The sequence below is a fragment of the Lupinus angustifolius genome, chromosome LG06 (genome assembly GCF_001865875.1).
Source record: "Lupinus angustifolius cultivar Tanjil chromosome LG06, LupAngTanjil_v1.0, whole genome shotgun sequence".
In the NCBI taxonomy this organism is placed as follows: Eukaryota; Viridiplantae; Streptophyta; class Magnoliopsida; order Fabales; family Fabaceae; genus Lupinus; species Lupinus angustifolius.
This window is the reverse complement of record NC_032014.1, coordinates 8286737-8310822: the sequence shown is the minus strand read 5'-3', so window position 1 is coordinate 8310822 and position 24086 is coordinate 8286737. Positions and strand designations below refer to the sequence as shown.

Sequence of the window (24086 nt, the reverse complement as noted above, 5' to 3'; positions counted from 1 at the left end):
CAACTATTTTTTTTGTTTACCATATATATTTTCACACTGAAGGCAATTATGTTTGAGTCAATAATATCTACAGGTATGTGAGGTTAGTCTAGTAGATATTTTTTCATTCACAAGACTCGAACTCGAGACTTACTTAAAAGGAATCAAATATGTACACTTAAACCAATACTCGTTGTTGTTTAAGTTTTGGAAAAATGATTCTATAGAAACGTTTTTGCAACAAAAAAAGGATTTACGGAAAATAAAAAATGTTTTGTGCTTGACTACAAGCCTGAAAAAACGACTGTACATTTGGAAAATAATTTTAAACAAGTTTTTATGGCGCCATGTGAATTAATTATTTATATGAGAGAAAAATATATGTGTTAATAGTGTACAAGTTTTTTATGTTGTCATTATATTATATATTATTATTTTTAATTATTCTTAACTTTTCACAAAAATAAACAAATGAATTGGGTACGATACACTGATTATATATAAATATTTACATTGATAATGCTTAAATATTTTCCAACACAATTCAATGACTTATTTATTTTTGCTCTTTCAATTTTTTATCCATTGGACAGGACAACCTTATCCTCTGGTTTTTATGTCGTATGGTTTTATGTTGAAGTTCAAGGCATTATATGATGGAAGGAGATAGGTCTTCCCAACATAAAAAATAGGATAGAGGATAATTGTGGTTATTTTTCTAAAAAATTAATGAATCATTTTTTAAAATTAAAAAATAGTGGGTTTTCGTGAAAAACGTTTCTACAAGAAGCTGCAAAGTTCTGCTTCTCTCGTACGCATTTTCTATTCGAATCAGTTTTTAACAATCCGAACCAAAGAAGTGTCCAAATATCAACAGCATTTATTTGATGAAAAACTTTAAACAATTTATTTCAATAACACATTAGTATGTTTGATATAAGGTTTTATTGGATTCTCTAATAACTCAAAAAGTCAAATATTTGATTTATGAGAGTAAGATTTGTTTGGAGAAACTATCACACCCTAAAAATAGTGTGTTTGCTTTGACTATTTTCATTTTCAATAAAATTGAGTATGAAAACATATTTGTATTGTTATTTTCATTTCGTATTTCAAAAAACATGACTTTCATTTCTTGAAATTTTGAAAATGAAAAAAATGTCAGTTTCAATAATGAAGCAATGACATTTCATTGAATTTTTTAAGACTTTTTACTTCATTCGTTTTATGTTTTTTGATGTTTTAACTTTTTCATATTAATCCAATTTTTTTGATGTTTTAAAAACTCAATACACATTTATATTTTACTTTCTTATTATACCCTTATATATTACTTCTCTTTTCACTACATGTTTCTTCATTTCTTTTTTAATACATTTTTCAAAGTGCATTAAATATGATTATTTTAATCAAATTGTATCTAATTTTTATATCATTCAATAATTTCTTAAAGTATTTACACAATCTTAAACATAAAATGATGTTACTCTTTCACTTATCAATAAAATACTAAAATCAATCGATAAGTACTTCTAGACCACCACACATCCTCATAATAAAATTTATTTATTTATCTCTCAACATAATAACTTTTTTTTGTCTCTCTCATGATATTGTTGAAATAGTTCGACGATAATTATGATAATATATAATTTTGATATAAAAATTGACGTTTCTTGAATTTACTATAACCTCAATTAAATAATAGAGCATTTGTAGATTACTAATTTATTTTAGCTTTTAATTTTTTTGTAGAGCACTTGCAACTGCATAATGCTCGTTGTGACCTTTCACATGTTTTTATGGTAGCTAATATCCAACTATTAAAAGTGATTAACACATTGTTGACATAAAATCCCTTGAAAAAGAATGCAAATATAACATATGAAGACATCCGAAATCATTGGTAGTAGCATATTAGTTATTAACATTTTGAATTGAACTAGTTATAAAGGCAAGTGTAAAGTTTACAATAAATGATTTTAAAAATAAAAATGATGATAAAAACATGTTTTCAAGAAATAAAAATATGAAAATGAAAACTGTTTTTTTGAAAATGAAAATAGGAAATAGAAACAAAAAAAATATTTTTTGAAAGCAAATATACCCTTAGTTTTTTCCTATAGACTGATAAATTATCTTAGTTATGACAAAAAATGAACAATTTATAAATGCTTAAATCGAACAAATTTAATTTTAACACCGAAGTTTAAAAAATAATCAGTTTTTTTTAGAGGCAAAGATTTTATCTAAGGATGACAAAATATGTAACTTATATGGTTTGAACTTAATATCATACTTTGTGTTTCTTAGCTCTACCAACTAATGATATTTATAACTTAAAAATAATCATTTAATCATGGATAGCCATATCATTAAAAAAAGTTTGACTTTCATGGTAAATACCACAAAAGTCAAACACATAATATTGATTGATAGTTTAAAAAATATTATATAGCCAATAAATAATGGATGGAGTAAAGTTTTGCTTATTATCCTTTATACATGAAAAAATTAGCATAATTACACTTTATTTTTTTAACTTTATTAATATTAAGCATAATTTTGGAGAATTTTTATATTTTTAGAATACATTTTTTAGCTATATTAAAGGTGTACATATTATGACAATTTTAAAGCAAATACTTACTATTAGTCATATGTATGAATCTTAGTCAAGACTCAAGAGAAGATACATGAATCATTAGCTACATTCATCTTGGGTCAAAGTACAATGATTGATTTATTGATAGATCAGATATATTTTTTTTAAAATATAAAATAAATATAATGAAATTAATTTTCCAGGAATAAATAACTCATTTAATGAATGTCAAAGTTCATATATACATGCACACAAAGATATATTTAGAATTATTTATTAGGGAATATAAATCTTAATAGTAAATTAATAAAATTATTTTGTGTGTTTAAGTAATATGATAAATAACAAAAATATTTTAAGTTTCATACTATCTCAATGTTAATTTATTCATAAAACCCTATAAATATTTCCTTTTTATGTGAAATGCAATATATATTTTCAATTGATAAATACCACATACTTTTCAACCATTTCTCACAACTTCACAAAAAATTATTAGCTAATATCTATCTTATTTTGAGGATAATTAGCAATATGTCAGACACACTATACATTGGAAGTTTGAGCGATAGAAAATATAAGCAAAAGATTGATGGATCTTCCATCATCGATGAAGATTCAAATTTGTCACTCTCTCTCAGTCTTGGTGGCAACTATGTTGATCCAACACTTGTCGAAAAATACAACGACAACGAAGTGATCAAATCCAAGGAGCAACAATTCCCATGCAAGTTCTGTGACAAGAGTTTTCCGAACCCTCAAGCTCTAGGAGGACATCAAAATGCTCATAGGAGAGAAAGAATCCTCTCAAAGATGGAGAAAGAATTCTTTAGGAGTGGTGTTGGTTTGGGTGGTCTTCCATGTCCTTATTCATCCATGATAAATCATCAACATTTTGGTGGTCCACCCCTTTATCATGGGACCCAAATGCAACCTATGGCTACTATGTATCCCATGCCTTGGCATAATTTCGAACATGGTAATGGCAATAGAGGGTTGTATAACACATCCTTCTCACCTAACCAATTTGAGATGACACCAAACTCATGGGGTATAAGTGCTGAAAATCGACAACGAACAAATCAGAGGGGTGTGGGCGTTGGTTATGAGCATGATCAAGTTCCTACTACTAATCATGATTCTGATGGCCTTCAAGGAAATTATTATCCAAGGAACCATTAGCTTTTATATCCTAACCCTAACATGGTCCTTAATAATTTGTTAGGGTGGCTGGATCGGGAGTACATCTCTTATCTCACAGTTTGTGTTACTTCATGTGTTATCAACTGTCATTTGTTGGAAAAAACATTTTTAAGTTTAAAATTTAATTATTAAGTATTTTTCTATCAAATCACATCTAATGACATATAAAGTGACACAAATTGTAGGATAGAAGATGTGCTCCCGAACCTATCTATAATTAATGTCTCAATGGTGTCTTTCACGAGACTAATACCTTGGGAACTATTATGTTTAAAAGAATTTTCAATAATCGCCTTCTTCTTCTTGTCTTTTTTATTTATATTCTTATGTGATTTTTAATTTCTATCTTTTTGTCAATTAGACTATGGCAATTTTCAAACTGAATTGCTTGTCTTGAGAAAGAATTGTGTTGGACGATAAAGGCTCTAATGACACTTAGAATGGGTTTGAATAAGTGTAAAAATTACACATTAAAACTTTTTTGAGATGAAGAGATTTCATAATACATATCAAATAATATATTAGGATAATTGATTATTCTTCCATGAGATCAATTCTTTGATTTTCAATCTTAGTTTTATAACAATTCAATCTCCAAAAATTAATCAATATAGTACATAATCTCAAATAACAATGATATCTTAGTAAAAACACAATTACTATGAATGTTTGGAAGAGAAAAAATAAAAGGATTTTATCATGGCTCAATCAATCGGTACCACATCTAATCTTATTTCCAAGTTAGAGGTTTGCTTATTAATTGAGTTGATTATAAAAGCACACATCCAAGTACACTACTTGAAGAGTCTTCTTTCTCCTAGGTTGTAAAGTATTTAGTTTTGTTCCTCCTATGTAATGTGGGCTATCAACTAAGCCTAGGAGGAACAAATTTGGACATGTTTTGATTTTATTCCCAATCATTTTTAGACTAACACTCACACAAACTAAGTAATAATTGCTTTAAAAGTGGCATATTTCGATATGTTCACCTTTAACATAATTCTAATTCTGAAAAATATAAAGAAATGTAAAGAAAATACCGTTACTATTAGTAAAGTTAAATGGAAAAATAGTGATTACAGTAGTTTCTTGTTGAATAAAGAATGATACCTTGAGCAAGAGTTCAATTTTGATCTAATATGCTTGTAAAGTTTTGTGCACCATTGTATTGGTAATTGCTACTTTTTTAATAGTAATGATATTTAATTGAAGAAAAAATGTATATATTGACGATATAATTTTTTTCCCACTATCAGTCTATTATCCATCATTGATTTTTAATCACCATTCATTCTTCAAAAAAATAATACAAATGAATAATAGATTATATAAATGCTACCCATTTCCTCAAATTCTTGACTATAAAATATAAATTTAAAAAAGATAATGTATTAACTGATGAAATGATGAGGCACTATACAACAACCAAGTCTAAAACTATATTAACAACATAACTTTCATATTTTAAATGTACATACAAGGAACAATTTGTATAGCATTCATCCAATACATGATGTTGACTCTGCAAACTTTTTCATATTAAACATTGCTACCTCTTCTCATTTGGGAGCAGTTGAAGGAAGAGAAGAAAGTGGAACTACTCTTCTATTTGTATATAAGGAACTGCAATGATAGGCCATGATCAAAATTTTGGCCTCAGACTCAATAAAATGGAACCTCAAAGTAATGTGTAATGTGACACATGCTTCATATCTGGTGGCAAGTTCCTATATTATACCTGTTGTTCCAACCTTGAACTAGGAAAACTATGTTATCCGCTCTTCCTTCAGCCTTAGACGTGCCACGGGCTGCTGTTGATTGGCACCAACTCCTCTGCTGCTGAAACTATTCGTCTCGGGTTTGGCATTTGGTGGTTTTAGCTGTGATGCACTACTGTTGGCCATGGTGTGGCTGTTAATCTTAGCTGCTGGCACATCATGATTATGTTTTCCTTCATATGTTGTTATGACAGCTTTAGGATCCGTTGACGCCCTCTCGACATGCTTCCGAACACCACAGCCTGGGGTTGTGCATTTGTAATAGCTCCTATATATGGTAGAAGCATGTATCATTATTGACAAACCAAAATTAACAAGGCAAAAGTACTACAGAAAGACATGGATCCAAAACCTATGCACTATACAATAGAGGATATTATATGAAGTAGCATAATCTGAGTTCTGATGAATAATTGAGAACTTTTTTTAGCACCAAATAATTTTCACAGTTGTTATGGATAATGATAATGTCATCAGAGTATATGAAATCAAAGTGTGGGGGAAAAACAATATCACCTTGGATAAGGGTTGCCTTTGACAACCTTTTGCCCATATTTTCGCCATCTATACCCATCATCTAAGAGATCTACTTCACTTGTTGTTTGCACAATGATTCTAGGCTCTGTGACAGCCCTGTGTGAAGAGGCTGGATCTGGTAAGCTAAGTTCCGTGTTTCTGCAAAATCATAAAACTTCAATTACAACATAAGGAGAATTATTACTCCAACACAAATAGGTTTGTATGAACTAAACCCTCACCTCCTCTTGGGATCAGGCTCATCATTTTTATCATCTACTTCAGTTTCATGATCACCAACTTCCTCGCTGTCACTTGTTCCCGATACATGTTCAGCTATTGCCTGACTAGACTCTTGATCCATCTTAGACATTGAGTGACTTATCCCTTCCTTCAATCTATTTAAACCTCCACTTTCGAATTGATAACTTGAATCATAACTCCCTTGCATATCAGAATTTTGATTTGAAGATAAAGTATCTTTTGCGAGCTTGTCGGGATGAGGACATTGATGATTGTGCTCTCCTTTATAAATAATTGCAGTCACATGACCTTCAAGAGAGCGCTCAACCTTTTTCGTGACACGACAGTTTGGATGCGTACACTTATAATAACTTCGAGGAAACTCACTACCTTTTACCTGTTTCTGCCCATACTTCCGCCAGTTGTAGCCGTCGTCATTAGGCTTATCGCCATTCACAGAAGACTGCAATCTTTGTTCAGATTGAGAATAATCAAGGGATTCAGTCTTTGCTGCTCTAGTGTCCGGCACTGACCGTGACATCAACTGTTGTGTAGTAGTGGAAGTAGCTGCAGTTACTAATGATGCAGAGGATGAATGTTCAGTTTGGATTTGCACATTTGAGTGGGCCTGCACAGCCTGAGCTGTGACCTGTGCTAAAGCTTGCTGGTGTGTCAATCCAAAGTTCCCCTACATTACATGATTTGCAACTCAGATTTTAAGGAGAATAAGGAAAGGAAGTTATTTAAAAAAGCTGGGGATGTTGTGTGAGATGTTATGGTAAAACAATTTTTAAGTGAAATTCAAAAACAAAAGGACACCATAGGTTGTATACATATGGAATCTTCAAATGTCTTGAAAGATTGGCTTCAAATCATGTCCAAAAATAAAAAAGAAACTCCTCAAGTATTAACTAGTTTATTTTGAAAATGGTTTTAGTTTGGCACTAGAAGCAACAATGTCATATATAATTAGCCTTTCATAGTTAATAGTTACACACGAAAACTCTTTCTCTGAGAACAACCTTAATTAGGGTCTGCTCCCAAGTCATACCCTCAAATTTCTAAAAATCCAAAATTGACATTTAATGTCCATAAATCAACTACTGAGCATTAATGGGTTTGTCTAAATATAGCAAATGATAAAGGTAGGACTTTTAACACATACCAAAACAAAGTCCCTTCAAACATCACAAAATAGGAAACAAAACAAAACAAAACATAGTCTTATTCCCTTATATTAACCTCTTTCATTGGAAATGAAATCAAAGATAGAAAGAAATAATGCATTTGAAGAGAATAAATACCTGAGGAGGTGAAAACAAGAAGGTAGGTGAATCAAGCAAGCCAGAAGAGCTGAACTCATGTGGAATCATGAAAAAGGGTGATGATAACTGTGTGTTATTATTATTATTATTACTATGCTTGAAGGCACCATCACCATCACCATCACCATCACCATCACCACCACCTTCACCGGAAAATCCTTTGTGATCCAGTGGAGACATGGCACCGGCGAGGAGCTGAGAAAAAGACTTATACTCATCGTTGTTGTTCTCACCAAAGAAGCTTGAAACAAGAGTCATTGGACCAGGGCTGAAGACAAAGGCTCCCCCATCACCACCACCACCATTGAAAAGGGTGTCCATGGAAGTGCGTGGAGGGAGAGTTATGGTGGGTCGCCGTGGTGGACTACCCTCCGCCGCCGTTGAAGGTGGTTGCTTCTTCCCATCTCCACCTACCATTCAGTTTTTTTGGTTGAAACAAAATGAATCAAGACTCAACTTGTTTTGTTTCTCTGTCTGTGGTTATACTCTTAGGTTGTTTCTGTCTATTGAAAATTCGAAGTCTTCAGCCACTTTTTTTATGGTGATTGTGTTTGTGGTTTTGAGTTTCGTGGATCTCAGATTCTGAGTTTTTGGTAAAAGTCCACGCCACACAGATGGAAAAGTCTTCTGCTACTTCCCATTTTGTCCAAAAGTCCCATTATTTGTACTGTGCAAGATTAAAAGAAATGTCTGCATTTTTTCTAGAAACTCCCTTACATCACTAAAACTAATTAAATATTCCATGGATGTGGATTGAAAATTGTTTAGGAAATTAATATAGGTGTCTCGATTAAAAAAATATATATTTAAGTTAAAAATTTAATTATTATATATTTTTATGACCAATTATATCTTATAGATATTGTAGGACATGTATATAATCATCTCCATTACTAGAAATAAGTTATGTGTTTACTATTAATTCCAATGACAAAAATATCATTATAATTATAAATAAAATGATATATTTATCATTAAATTTTATTTTTTATCAATAAGTTATGTCTTATTTGTTGGACACAAAATGTGGTCAATTTGGAGCAACCAGCTGATATACTCGCTTACAAGCTAAAATTTCAGAAGTTGAAAGTAGAAAAGTGAAAATGGAGTTCACTGAATACAAATTGTTAATAAATTTAGCTGAGAGTAAATGGGGCTATAACTCAAACCATTTCAAATAGCTTATAAATACGAATTTATAAGTTTGTAGTTTAATAAAACAAGTCTCTTTGTTAAGCATCAATAAGAAGCTATTTTTTTGTCAAAAAATTCGTTCACTTATAGAGTATCATCATTACAAGTTCTTAATGATTGTTCTTAAGCAATGAATGACTAGAGCATCTCCAACCCTTCTTGTTATTTACTTATTTTTTAGTTATGAAGTGGGTTCCACACTTCCACATGTGGTGTATCTGGTGTAAGGTACATTGTGAAATCGATTTAAAAATCCTTAATATATTGTAAAATTAGAACAAAATTTAGTCATGTTTAATTCACTTGAAAGTGTGAAATAATATAAAAATATTTATGATCATTTAACGAAATATATAATAAAACCACATGAAACGTAACTAAATATAGAATAAAACTGATATATCTTTCATTCTTCTATGTCCTTCTTAACATACCTAGTATATACCTCATGCAATTCAACTACCTTGTTTGTTGTCAAAAAATTTCATAAAACATACTCTTTCGTAGTAAAATTTTATATTACTTTCTAATACAATTATCTTGATGGAAGGAAAAGAGTATAAAATGTAGGTCTAATAGTATAAAATTTCATTAGATTCACAATTTGATCAAATTATTAAAAATTTGATTCTAAAAATGACATTTGTTAAAAAAATAAATCACTTACCCTGATATCTTGAAAATAGTCAGTTGATACGGATCAACCCCTCTTCTTGCGCCAAAAATCTTACCATTTCCGAAGTAACTGGAGTTACATCTATTTTTCCATTTCAATTCAAGAGTTCTTATGTGTTTCCACGCTCCTTCGAGACCCCGAAAAATGGAAAAATTCCTTTTCTTAGGAACACATACAAGATTCGTCACCACAAAAAAAGGATAATGGTAACCCCACCATTAACTACTTCAATTTAATAATAATAAAAAAACATGTCCTATTTCGAACTTGCTATCCTCTTGCCTAGTAGGCAAAGATTTACCTCCGTGGAAAAATGATTTATTCTCGGATCGACATGAGAGTCCAATGAAGAAATCCTTTTAGTTATATCAAGAAGAAAAAATAAACAAAAGTAAACTAACTTATTGTTTATTGTCATTATTTTGAGTATGACACTAATTTCTATAAATATAAAAATGATATGTTAAAGCTATCTCTAATATTATTTTTTGTCCAGCTGGAATCATGAGAAAACAACTTCCTTATGGCTTCACCTTTTAAAATCTTATAAATGAAATGTGCGAATTTATTAGATGTTCAATCATTAAATCGGAAACAATATATAAATTGTGGCTGCTAAAAACAAGAATAAAAAACGGTGAGGTTGTTATTGTGTGTGGGGTAATGCGGTGGCCAATCTCATATGAATTGTCAACATTGACCCGAAGACTTTGAAATAATTTGGGTTTAGTGGTGGTGCACCAATCATGCACGGTAACGTGAGGGATGGTTAGAAAAAGAGGTACGAAACAGAATGTAGTTCTCACAATCTCGCTTTTGGGTGGGGATAATGAGACGAAACTCGTCACAAACTGCCAAAAAACATTTTTATTGTATAGAACTTGCAGAAATTTGCCACAAGAATAAATTTCTTTGAAAATCACTTTTATTTTTCGTTAAATTAAAAAAAACAAAATATTAGTGTGACTTATTGATGTTCAAACATGAGAGAAGACTATTTAATTTATACAAAGCAGCAATGAAGAATAAAGTTACTAAGGACATAATATCTATACACTATTAGTAAAAAAATTATATACATATTACTACATCATTCATCAATCATTTATATTTTTTTTATAGTCAATAATGATTAACGATAAATGATAAAATTATAGTCACACACTTTTAATATATTCATTTTTTGTTGTTACTAAATGAGTGTAATGTTAATAGTGTTTTCATTAATGTTTGGCGCTGCTCTCTGTGACGGTACTCAAAGGCTGAAATAAAATGTTTGTCGCATGATAATTTCAACGGTACGTAGGATAATATTAACGTAATTGGATTTATATATCCGAAAATGTTATCAACAAGCACATGTGGATCCGTGGCGCAATGGTAGCGCGTCTGACTCCAGATCAGAAGGTTGCGTGTTCGATTCACGTCGGGTTCAATACCCAGTTTTATTTTTAACATGATAACCTTTTCACACTATTGAAGTTTTTCAACTTCTTTAAAATGAGGTTTCTTTTTACTGATCTTAAGCTTTAACTTTTCATCTTTATCAGGTGTTAACATATCAACCTTGTGAATAAGCTTGTCATAATTAAGAGATTTGTTCTCATAAGCTTTTGATAGCTTTCCAAACTGCTTTCTCCAAATTGTGAAAGTTTTAGACAGGTAATTGGTAAACTCTTCAACAAGTTCATCATAAGCTTCTTCCAAAATTTCTAGGTCATAATAAAGATTGTACCTTAGTTTAGCTTCACTTTTAACATCATCTAATAAAGATTGACTTGTTGTCCTTCTTCATTGTACTTTCTGGAGAGGAATCATGGAGATCTTAACCATCATACTTTACAAGGTTAAAATTTATTAAAACATCATCCATTAGTAAATTTATAATTATTGGAAAAGTGTACTAATACTCTTTAAACTTATGCTCATTTGTAAATTAGCATTAATGAAAATTTAAATCACCTCAATTGGTTCTTAAACAATATAATTATGTCAATGGATTATTCATCCAATGTCATTATAGAGGATGAAATGGATGAACATATATCGGCCTTCTAACTTTTATTTCGAGTATTGTGGTTTCATTGTGCAAACTCTATTTTTTTCTAAAATATTTTTTTTGGGTAAAAGTGAAGAGAGATAAGAAAAATTAATAAAAACATAAATGACTATGATCATGTAATGTTGACAAAAGTTGAATCTAGATATACCAGACATCTTTCAAAACATAAAAGACTATGATTATGTTATGTTGGTAAAAGTCTAGATTTACCACATCTTTAACAACTAGTAGTAACTTAAATGAAAGGATCTATTGATATAATTATAGTAGTTTAAAGATTAATTATAATGATTTAATAATTCAATGTGTCGATTTGAAAATAATGATCAAAAGTTCTAGAGGTTTACATTCCCACTTAGTAATTGCAGTAATTAAATATATGGACATTTAAATAAATAAATAGTTATTTATAATTTTTTCGTTTCCCACAATTATCCTTGCATTGAAAGACAATCATGTCCGAGCCAAAAACATCCACAGTTATGTAAGGCTAACTCTCCTAACAGACATTTTTTTTCCCATCCACAAGATCGAACCTGAAACTTTGCTTAAAGAGAATCAAACATGTATCACTTGAACCATAGTTCGTAGGTAGTTATTAGTAATTTGAAAAACAGTTGTAAATTTATAATTATTTAATTATCCACGTAATAAAATCATTATTAATTATTTGTTTGTTTAGTTATTTATAAGTATTGGTTTGTATTTTAATTTAGTGTAACTAATATGATTTGAATAATTTCAAAAGGGTAAACATGTCCAATGAATTATTCAAAGTTTAGGGGGAAGATCCTCTGTGGAAGAAGGAAGTGAAAAGAGAAGTACCTAGAAAATAAAAGAAAAATAGTATGATGTGATATTCTTTCCCTTACTACAGTGAAATGACACTATTAACTTTTAAATATACAAACAAAAATCACAACTTGACTAGAGAGATATTATTTTCCAATTAACATAGCCAACTCTTACCTCTTTAGTTCAAAAAATTATTCTTTTTGATGTTTTAGTGAAGTGTTATAATATCATCCAATAAAACCTTCTATACATGTAAGTAAACATAGATTAAATACAGTATGAAAGGACCCAATTATTTACCAATCATCAATCATGTTCTAGCGACGTTTTATGTGATGTATTAATGAACATTATTATTGGACGGTCCATGTAGGGGCATGAACAAGTATATTTTCAGTATTGGAGATGAGATTTATTTCCAATAAGAAAAATGTTATTCCATCATAAATAAAATAATAAATATGTTATAAGATAGTGTATTTATATTTTATTTTATTTGTGTATCACTTGTTTCAATATCTGAGAGAATCATTCCAACAAAAACACCAAAACAATTTCTACGTTCTTGGTAGCTTGGGAAAGCCGTAAAATCATCACGAAAAGTCAAGGTACAACAACATGGTGCCTTCACTAGCTACTGCCTCCAAAGGAGAACACCACAACACATCACAACAAATTCCTAGCAATAAAAATCAATTAAAGTTCCTCAAAGATACTTATGGTACACGTGTTCGTCACAAAACATGAGAGGACCCACACGCTCTAGAAAGTAGGAACCTGAAAATTTGCATGCAACTTATGTAAGAGTAGGCTCAAGTTTCAGCCCGTTCAAAAATTAAGCATGTGTCCAAACTCACCTAATATATACTCCGAATCTTCTGTTTTTTCATATGCATGATGCATGATGCATGCATATGTTTGTGGTATAAATACAAGACACACATTTCCTGATATAATATAATATTGGACCAAACTTAGGTTCAATTGTGAATGGCAACCACTACTAGATTGTTCCGTACCTCTAACCCAATTCAACTTTCTCCTCCTCCTTCTTCTACTTCTACTTCTACATTTAGGAGAAGTGTAGGGTACAAAAGTAGGTCCAATTTGAAAGAAGATCATAACATGGTTAATAGGAAAGGAGAAAGAAAAGCAGTGATGGTAGTGAAGGCATCCATGGCTATCACCCATCACATAACCACATCACAACCAGAGGTTCGTCAAGGATTGTTAGATTTAGCAGCGTTTCTAAAAAGGGTACGCAATGCTATGTTGATTTTTTTAAGGGCTTCTATCAAGAGGAAACGCTGGAATTTATTTAAACCCCAGATGCTCATTGAGAGGGTACTTATTATTGCTTAATTACTCATCCATTTTTTGTCCTTTATTAATACTACTTTTCTTTTTTCATCGTTGGTAAATGTATTCGTTAAATTTTTTAGCACGAAGCATTTTAGATAGAAATTAAATAAATATTGCCAGTTATATGGTTTAATTTAATAAAATATTAATTTCTGATAAAAGCAGTTATATTATGTATACAATATATTTAGATAATATTTGGGATGACAATTCATGTTTATATATATTCATATGACTGGATTGGTGAGCATGATAAGAGAGAAAAATTTATTGAGTTATAATTCAATGTTTGATGAGCCAACAAAATAAAATAGATTCTTCTATCATATTCACATGTATCACCTTGACCATCAAACTACAAGTATATTGCATTTATCTCCTTGCATGCTAGAACCATATTTGCTTGAGATAAGAATAATTGAATTATATAAATTGTGCTATATATATAGAAAATTCACTTACTCTAAGTCTATATCTTAGACATTCATTTTTTTGAAAATATAATGGTTCAGATTTATAGACTAATTCAAATTACATGAATAATTATATTTTTTTATAAAATAAATGTCTATAAGATTTGAAGTAAGTTTTTAGATTTTTTTTTATCGGGAAAAGGAAAGATTTTATTAAGAGAAAAAATAATTACAAGAGAGAAAAAGGGGAGAAAAAAAGAAAAACTAAAACCCTTTACAACATAGACTCAAGACAAAAAATGGGGTTTGCTATCCAGTCCGAAAAAGATATTTGATCTTTGTCTCTCTTCCCATTAATCCAAAGTCAATAAGTAACCCTAGTAGCCTCAAGAATTTTCTCGAGAGAGGGATGAACTGAATTAACAATAAAGTCATTCCTAGACCTCCAAATAGTCCAAATAGTAGCGAGCTAAATGATATTCCAATAGTTCAAGTAACGTCTGTGAGGTATCATGCCCATGTGATTAGTAAAATGATGAATGGGCCGAAGAGGAAGAGCTATGTGAATTTTCAGCCAATTATACATAGAAGCTGCCAAACTGAATAAGTAAAGTTACATGATGAAAAAAGATGTTGAAAAGTTTCAGCTTGGTCGTTGCAAAAAGAACATAAGGTTCCCGCTCCAGAAGCAATAGAGACTCCCCTCTTAAAAGAGATTACTGTTTAATAAATAACATTATTGGTGCCGACAACTCATTCCAACGATATATGATAAGGCTTCTTCACTCGTGCAGGCAATAATCGATTGCAGATTTTTCACTTTTTTGGCCGTAGCAGGAACCTTACTTGGCTCAATACTGTGTTTTCTTGAGGTAATTCAGTGAACCCTTCTCCACCTACGTGTTTGTTTGTTTCATATTTTATTTCAAAAAAGAGAATAAAAACATGTGGCTACGACAAATAATGTAGGGCTGCTTTCTTGTTATCGAATCATACAAGCATTATTTCCATACGTTGTCTCATAGCTTGGAACAAGGACATTTAGTGCATCTACTCATTGAAGCCATAGGTTTGTGTGAGACTGAACCTGTTCACAACTACTATCTTATGTACATTTTGATTATTCTACTCTGATAAATTTAATACAATGTGTGTTCATTTTCAGACATGTTCCTCGTAGGAACTGCCTTGCTCACTTTTGGGGTGAGTTTGTTCGTCATGTTTGTAGGACCAAGGGCTGCAGAAAAGGAATCATTGCCTTATGGATCGAATTTGTTTGGTCTCTTCTATATGAAGGTAGCATGCATGCATGTACTTAGAAGTTAGAAATTATTTGTCTCAATCACAACTTATATATTTTTATTTTTTTCTAAACAAAAATGAAATATATTGATAGCTATTAAATATGTTAAAATTTTATGTTTATTTTCAAAACTTTCATGCATTTTTTATTAGTCAATCATCAAATATACTTGTGCATATTTTTTGTTTAACCAATGATATTTTTTCACCATATGACTAATGAATAAAACTTTTAATCTATTTGAAAATCTACTCTGATCTTACATCACTAAACTAACATCTTGATATATACTTATCTACATGGTCAATAGTTCTTAATTACCATCACTTTCCATCATAAAAGGGTATTTAATATAGCATATAATAAACAGAAGAATCATTTTGTGTTAATGAAAACTCATTTTTGTTTGTGTATGTTGTAACAAAATTGAAGACAGCACCTCGGTGGGTAGGGAAGAAATCAATAGAGGAAGTGAAGTTGAAGATTGGGCATGCGGTGATGATGATTCTTCAAGTTGGAGTATTGGAAAAATTGAAGGATATTCCCTTCGTCACAGGCTTAGATCTGGCTTGTTTTGCTGCAGCTGTATTCACATCTTCAGCTTCTATTTTTGTCCTATCTAGACTTCATCGATAAAACTTTACTGGGATACGGATATTCCAAAATCATATTTTTTTGCCATGAATTTATACCACTCTTTTTTACCTATGTAAGCCAATTAATTGATTATACATATGTTTATTTCTTCAATGATATCTCTCTACTTAATTTGAGTTATGCATTCACTCACCATATTATATAGGCAACCGAGAGGGTAGGGAAAATTGTATTCAGCTTTGAATTCAGCTATTTACATTTTATATCTCAAGTTCTATCAAATATCTTGACTCTTGGGGATATTCATATTATAAATACATATTATATTACAAAGTAATAAAAAAGGTTAAAAAAACTATCATTTATACTAGAACAGGATCCATTGTCACAAATAATGTCTCAATTTATTTGGAGATTTTTGCCTGACTCTGAATATGAGCTCTAAGCCTGTGTGACGAAACCAATTTATTACAAGTCTAAATTAATTTGTTGTAACAAACATAGGAAATGACACCAGGTCAATTAAACCTCCCTTGTGGGACCTTCACATCAAGTTACCCAAATCTTCCACCAACTAGGGGTTTTAGAAAGATTCATTCACAAGGGACCACATTCAATAGAATATTACCATTTTAATCAAAAACCTTCTTTGCTTCAGTTTAGGAAAGAATATGAAAGATAGAAAGGAATAATTTGGGTGAAAAGCAAAAGATGGAGAGAATCTAAAAATGGACATTTCTTTTAAGGGTAAGACTATTTGAATATAACAATTTAACCAATCCGACCAAGATAAAATGTACATTAGATTTCTTACATACACATCCCATATTTAAGCTACACAAATTCCTTGTACTTAAATCCACATTGCTTAATGAATATAAGTATATCTATACTAGGGAAAATATAAAATAACTAACCCATGTAGTATTTTATGTTTTTTCTATTTTATCTTTTATAACTTCTATTTCATATTTATCTATACTAATAATAATAAACATATAAAATAATTAACCCATGTAGTATTTTATGTTTTTCTATTTTATCTTTTATAACTTCTATTTCATATTTATCTATACTAATAATAATAAGCATAAAATAACTATCCATGTAGTATTTTATATTTCCCTATTTTAACTTCTATAACTTCTAATTTCTTGTTTATATAAATTTCTATAATCTATATCTATACTATACTATTAATAAAGCCAAAACAAATAATAATCACTACTATGATATAATTTTTATATTCCAAATTTATTAGTTGTAATCTCTCTCATTAATAACTAATATAAACCGAGTCTTGTGGATGGAAAAATGCTCGTTGGGAGAGTTAGCCCCACGTACCTGTGAATGTTCCCGGCTCAGACAGGATTGCCTCCAGTGCGAGGATACCTGTGGGAAACCAAAAAAAAAAATATTGGTTTCATTTTTATATTAATATATCATTAATCTTCCATACACTTTTTTATTTATATTTTCACTATCTATTAAGTTCATATATTGCATTTTTAAATTTAAATTGTTTTTTCTTAAATAGTATAACATTGGAAAAAAAACGAATGCGGAGTGCTAGTCAACACACTAGTAAGTATAATATTTATATACTATCAGTATAGAGATTTATATATAGTAGTTTCATTATCTACCATTCATTTGCATTATATTTGTTAAATCATTGATGATAAAATATGAATGAAGATGATATAATGACATTATATAAAACTCATATAATATCTAGATATAAATCTTTTATTCATTGAATATTAGATTTGATAATAATATATGTCTTAAATAGGGAAGTACTAAATATATAATTTCCTTTTGACATTTCAAAATTTTAGATTCTTTTATTTATATAGAATATAGGAGAAAGAAAAGAGGGGAAGTGAACAGAAAAAAAAAAAGTGAATTACACTAACACCCCTGAGTTTTAGTGAAATTACATAAATTATCTCTCACTTTTTTACACTCATCCTGCACGAGAAATAGTGCACTATTTTAAAAAAAAATGTGATAGATATAATTAAGTTAATCAAAACATAATATATTGTAGAGATAAGTTACGATTCATTGAACATTATTATTACACCCATTTTGTAACATTATTATTATATATATATAGCTCTCTTTCTTTTCTAATAAGACAATTCAATTGTATTTTTCCATTTATTCATTTTCAATAAAAGATCAAGAGGCATTTTTCATCTTGTTATTTCTTTCTTCCTTCTCTTGTTTGTTCTTGGATTGTTAATCCCATCTTCTCAAGAGTTCCATATTTTCTTTGCCTAAGGATGAACTTGGGGTGCTTAGTTTATAGCTACTCCACAACTCTGGAGATTTTTCATTCCAATGATGTCTAGTTTCAAGTGTACCCATCAAAGTGAAACGCAATAACTCCTTTAGTAACTTTTGGAAATTCCTCAGTCAGAAGATTAACTGATGGATTATGAATGGTGGTTTAAAGAATATGAATGGGTAGAGACATCTTCAACTATAGAAAGTCTCCACTCTGAAAAGACTCATTAGAATCAGTGAATCACTTCTGTTCTTGCTACTTTAATGGGTGTGTTTTAGGTATTGTTTACTTTTTTGATCTAGTTAAATTATGAATATGCATTCAGTGCTCACAATTATTTTAAATGCCGTTAGTGCTGTTGTTGTGTATGCATTTTAGTGAACTGAATTCCTATTTTCAAGAATGTATCTTGCGTCACTGATCCCTCAGTACCCCCAAAGTTTAGCTAACTTAAGGATATCTTCACTTGTTATGGTACTTGAACACTAGAAGTAGTACCTGTTATGTCATGTTACAATTTGGCATGCCATGTTTGTTATATAGTATTTTACAGATACTTTTAAGCATTGGAGCTGTGAATTTTCATTGGTAAGTTTAGTTAAAATTTATGATAATTGTCAGGGGCTAGCTACAGTGTCCCTCCTTGCACACAATGTTTTAAGCAGCAAAAATGTTTTACAGGGCATAATGATTATGGAGTGTCTTCGTTAAGGTTCTGAAGAGCATTGCATTGCAGCACTCTCTTATTGCCTGTGTCTCTAACATGTTGAATTTGTTTCATATCATCTTTCTAGCTCCGCATTTGAGTAAATATTTTCTCTTTTTGTGTTGAGTTAATTTCCACCTTAGTTGATCTAATTAAATGCTTGTTCTGATACGATGAACTTGGCTTATATTAGAGAATAGAGATGGAAAAGAAGAGAGTTAGTTATAGTTTGTATTTGTTAGTTCCAGTTTGTTATAACAGTTAGGGAGTAGTTTGCTTCTGTGTAAGCAGTGCTATCCCTCTATAAATACTGTTCATTATTCAGTGAATGAATCTAATCTTCATTTCCAATAAGATTCAGATTTCTTAATTCTCTTCTCTCTTCCTTTCTCTCTATCATTCTGTTTTTTATAGCTTAATCTATCAACTGGTATCTATGTGCACCTAATTTAGAAAGCTAACATGGAAATTACTGTTTATATTTAAATCCTTTCATAATGCTGTTACTTTCCTATGTTTATTGAGGTACATCCACGTTTGCTTTAAATAAAAGCTGATGTATAGAGTTGAAATGACTATTCGTTTGATTCATGTTGTAATCTATATAACTTGGGTGAAGAGTCTTTACTGTCATGCATTTAAAGGCTTTAAATAAGGTGGCATCAGCATCATATATGTAAATCATGTGGTATAATATCATGTGTAAATTATGTGCTTTAAATTAGTGGGAACAAGCCCAAGGGAGCTAGTGAAGCAGGGAGAAATTTAGTTAGGAAGGACTTTTGTATATAATAGATTGGGAGGAGAAATCCATAGTACTTTTCTTTCTACTCCGAAGTTCCCTCAAGGCCTCAACCATTCAAGTCATTGTAGTGGAGGGGAGCCAGGGTATGAACCCAAGTGTTCACGCTTAATGTCATGCAACTCTATCAACTGAGCTGACTATTGGCCAGCATTATCATAATCATCTATCAAGTACTACAGCAGATGCATGTTCAGCACATGATAAGAATATTTTGAAGCAGAAGATGCTGGAGCATGAAGCCACATTTAAGAATCAGGTATGATGGTTCTAGTTTCTTTTTATCCATTGATTTTAGCTTAAATACGTGCATGACTGCATGGGTAAAAAATTGGGTGTATAAGGATAATGTCTTATAAGTCAATTAAAAATAGAAGTCAATGTTTTCTTATCGAGGGGAAACTGAATGCTCTGATATATCTGCGAAGCAGAAGTCAATGTTTTTCGGTTTGTCCAGGGATGATTTACTGAACACACATCATGGAACCGATAGTTGGGCTCGAAATAATGGATATTTGGAGAGTGGGAGTGGAAAAGGGTTGATTTTGTCAGGACTGGAGGCAGGTTAGTTTTCTTATTGAGTTATTTCAAAATTACGGTCTTTTGAAGCCTCCTTTTCGCCCTCCCCCAAAAAAGTTGCTTTCAAGTTAGGCTACAGGGCAAACTAAAAGCAAACTGAAACCCATTCCTCAAGTCTTCAAACAAGAGCAATCACTTTTATCTTGCCACAAAATGCAAGATGCACTCAGCAGAGCTCACGAACCTACATCTGGTTACCCAACTAATCAAAGCAAGGCTGATTTGTTGTGGGAAAAGACATTTAGTAATTTAGATATCTCCTAAAGAAATCATGAATCACATAGACCTGGTCTCTTTGCAAGTGCTCCCTCCCCCGATTTAGCCAAGTCTTGGTCTCACTCAGCTTCTTCTTTGGAAATGAAAACTAGTAGCCTAAACCAGAAATTGGCGTCTGCTCAGACACCTCCATGGCTGAATGCGTCTGGTGCCTTGGGTAGGAGTTCCCAGTCACATCAAAACAATCGGATTCTGGGAGATATTTGGCCTCAACATATCAATTCCAAATCTCATCTAGGTTTTCATTGTGAGGTACCTGTGCAGAATGGATTCAACCCTGGGTCTTCATCTGGGTGCAAGGAACAATCGGCGGATATCTCTTCAATTAGCTATGACTATCTCAACCAAAATAATGATGATCATAAGAGAATTCCTGTACACCGCAGCAATGGTTCAGCAAAATACTATGAGAGTTTAAATTCAAATTGCAACAACAAGCAGTCTGGAAAAGTTATTAACTTCAATGTGCTACTTTCAAATGGTTCATCCAACATGTTAGTTACCCAATCAGGTCTTGGGATCATGGATGGAAAACAGAAGCACAAGGAGCAGCTTGCAATCTTGCCTTGGCTTAGAGCCAAGACAGCAGGTAAGAATGAGGTACAGAATGCTGCTAGAGACTTAACTACCGTAGAGTTAAGTTTTTCCCATGTTACTTCTCTATCCGGCAAAGATGAAATTGGGCTGGGGTCTAGTGGAAAAGTTATGCACAATGTAACTTCAGGTTTTTGTTTTAATGATATTGAGCCAAGGAGAGCAAAGGTAAGTGAGAGCTCTGGTATAAAGAAAATTCTTCATCTTCACTTACTTCTCCCTCTGTGTCAGTTCCTAAACCATCTGATGTAGAATTAGTGGGGGCAGATATAGATCTCAGAAGCCTCTGCTGTTCCTGTGAGAGAGAGGGGTGCCGATCCTGAAGAAAAGCAGATTGAGACTCCTTTACTATCACCAATAGGTACACAATACACAGTTGAACAGCCACAGATTGAACTTATGACGCATGCAGCAGAGGCAATTGTTGCCATGTCTTGTCTTTGCTGCAATCAAGTGGATGATGTGCCCGACAGTCCATCGGAAAGTCCAGTGGGGGACCCACTAAATTGGTTCGTGGATGTAGTTTCCTCATGTGCAGATAATTTGGAGAGGAAGTTTCATAATTCGAGGGAACGAGATGGCGAGGATAATGAGGAATCTTACTCACAAGGGTTGGATTACTTTGAGGCCATGACATTGAACCTGCCAGAGACCAAGGAAGAAGACTATATGCCCAAGCCTCTTGTTTCAGAAAACTTCAGAGTTGAAGAAACCGGCATTTCATTACCTACTCGGACACGAAATCGGCCAGTAAGGAGAGGGAGGCAGTGGAGGGACTTCCAAAGGGACATCCTTCCAGGCCTTACATCTTTGTCAAGACATGAAGTGACAGAAGATCTTCAGGCATTTGATAGTCTTATGAGAGCAACAGGCCATTCATGGCATTCGTGGTAACCAAGAGAAGTTACTCTTGACTCTTAAGCATGGGGTGGGTTCATGCTTTATTGTACTATTCTTGAATGATGTTGCATGATTTTTAAATGGTTATCTCTTGCAAATTGTTTACAATGTCCCTTCAGCTTAGTGCACTCTCACTTTCTTGGACTATGAACAAATAACACTTGGTAGCACTTTTGATGAAATGGTAGCAGATTTGTTTATTTTTGGGAAATTATTACACTCAACTAGGTTTCACTAAATTATATTTATCACTCTGGTTTCAAGAAGTTCAAATTGTTACATTCATTTGTCTTTATGGAGGTAAATGTAATTACAATTATAATAATCTCCCTTTTAGGTGAAGTGAGTTTAACTTTTAAAAAAGATGGGAAGTAAATTTAATTAAGTCAAACCTCAAACAAGATTATTATACATGTTCTACATTTGATGTAAATGAGTATATAATTGTAAACTAAAAAATGATATAAATATTTAATTACATAATTAAATTAATTAAATATTGTAAAATATGTAGTTAGATAATTAATTATTAATATAAAATCAACATATCTAGTTTAGTACAAGTACCTCTGGCATAAAACCACCCCAATTTTTTCATTAGAATTGACTTCTAAATGATATTATTAAAATTAATTAAAAATGAAATTGAATAATTAAATTCTTAATTGTTGGTTAATAATTATAATTTTTTTGGTACTACCAATGATATTTCCTTCCCCATGGTTAAGGAATTAATTTTTTTGCGGCATATAATTATTCATCCTAACAAATGTCGTTCACAATAATCAAATTTTTGATCTTTTGATGTTTTTGATTGAAAGTTACTATCTACAACCAAAGGAGTTTGTATAATTAATGGAATGTAATATCTATGCATTGATAGTGTAAACATTTATACATTTGGATGACTTTTTTTGAGAAAATCAATGATGATTATTAAATAGTGGATAATATAATGATAGTGTAAAAATCTTTATAGATGTATATATCTTTTTCTCTATGGTTTACCCATTGAAAACAAAATATTGCACATAAAGGTTACAAACTAATTACTCTAATGAGTTTGTGTAATTTTTTTGGAGGGGAGGAGGTTTTGTGACTCTTTTATAAAAATATATCATTGTTATTTTATATTTTATTTTCTTCTCCTTCACAAACAACCCATGAGCATACCATAAATTTCAAGAGATGATGATTATTGATAGTTCAAGGTTGTCAATTCTATAAGCAGTATGTTTTAGATATTTTACTCATAGTTTTGCTAACAAAATTGTCCATACATCTGGCCATTGTTGCATGACTTAAAAAGTGTTAGTGGGTTTTTAACTTTTTATTAACAAAAGTCATGGTGTAGCTAAACTCTTATATTACCAAGTTAAGTACATGCTTTTCTTGATATCATATAATTACAATGAATTAAGACATTATACTACTTCAAAATGACCATCAAATTAATTATCCAAAACAAAATAAACACCAAATAAGTTCCTATAAAATTTAAATGACCATCAAGCAATATAAAACTAAGGCTCCAACTAAAAGATGCACACAACCACTTAAACTTTCATGATTTATTTGATTAATGTTCTATCCCGGTCACATTCGAGTTATCATTTGCCCTGTCCTGGGTAACCAATACTAAACTCCTCATCTCTTGCATTCTGTCAGACACTTACTACCGACCATTTTTCTTCCATTGTCAACTATCCCTTCCTAGTACAATTACTATCTTGTCTTCAAATTTAGTTAATTAAATTGCAGGATATGAACTCTGGGCGCTTAGGTTTAAGCCTAGCAATTACTCTATCTCCCACTCTCCCTAAAAAATGGTTTGGTATAAAAAAGGGTAACTATTTTGTTTGAATGATTTAATATATATATA

General features: G+C 31.3%; 2 protein-coding genes, 1 non-coding gene and 1 pseudogene across 4 annotated transcripts; 3 read left to right on the top strand and 1 right to left on the bottom strand.

Annotated features, from left to right (window-relative positions):
* Nucleotides 5184-8096, bottom strand: LOC109349541 (probable WRKY transcription factor 4). 2 transcript variants are annotated; one of them, XM_019590379.1, is made up of 5 exons: nucleotides 7629-8096; nucleotides 6324-7012; nucleotides 6082-6240; nucleotides 5526-5833; nucleotides 5184-5410 (listed from the first exon to the last, which is right to left on the bottom strand). In XM_019590379.1, exons 1-4 carry the CDS (start codon nucleotides 8064-8066, stop codon nucleotides 5554-5556), a joined length of 1566 nt encoding a protein of 521 aa, XP_019445924.1. In that variant the 5' UTR covers nucleotides 8067-8096; the 3' UTR covers nucleotides 5184-5410; nucleotides 5526-5553. The 2 variants fall into 2 exon arrangements, with proteins under 2 accessions (XP_019445924.1, XP_019445923.1); XM_019590378.1 differs by having other exon boundaries at nucleotides 5184-5833.
* On the top strand, nucleotides 10883-10954 carry TRNAW-CCA. Its single transcript has one exon. It is a non-coding gene; the product is annotated as a tRNA-Trp (tRNA).
* LOC109349537 lies at nucleotides 13333-16165 on the top strand. The gene is made up of 5 exons (XM_019590373.1): nucleotides 13333-13720; nucleotides 14946-15023; nucleotides 15121-15220; nucleotides 15317-15447; nucleotides 15887-16165. Exons 1-5 carry the CDS (start codon nucleotides 13367-13369, stop codon nucleotides 16088-16090), a joined length of 867 nt encoding a protein of 288 aa, XP_019445918.1. The 5' UTR covers nucleotides 13333-13366; the 3' UTR covers nucleotides 16091-16165.
* LOC109349539 lies at nucleotides 18315-22212 on the top strand (annotated as a pseudogene).

Bases quoted from the DNA above. Each gene is read 5' to 3' on its own strand.
- LOC109349537 (XM_019590373.1), top strand. From the start codon at position 13,367: ATGGCAACCACTACTAGATTGTTCCGTACCTCTAACCCAATTCAACTT. The intron at 15,024-15,120 runs GTAATTCAGTGA...CAAATAATGTAG, and splicing joins CAATACTGTGTTTTCTTGAG to GGCTGCTTTCTTGTTATCGA. The intron at 15,448-15,886 runs GTAGCATGCATG...ACAAAATTGAAG, and splicing joins TTGGTCTCTTCTATATGAAG to ACAGCACCTCGGTGGGTAGG.
- LOC109349541 (XM_019590378.1), bottom strand. From the start codon at position 8,066: ATGGTAGGTGGAGATGGGAAGAAGCAACCACCTTCAACGGCGGCGGAG. The intron at 7,013-7,628 runs GTATTTATTCTC...CATGTAATGTAG, and splicing joins TCTTGTTTTCACCTCCTCAG to GGGAACTTTGGATTGACACA. The intron at 5,834-6,081 runs GTGATATTGTTT...TACCATATATAG, and splicing joins AAAGGCAACCCTTATCCAAG to GAGCTATTACAAATGCACAA.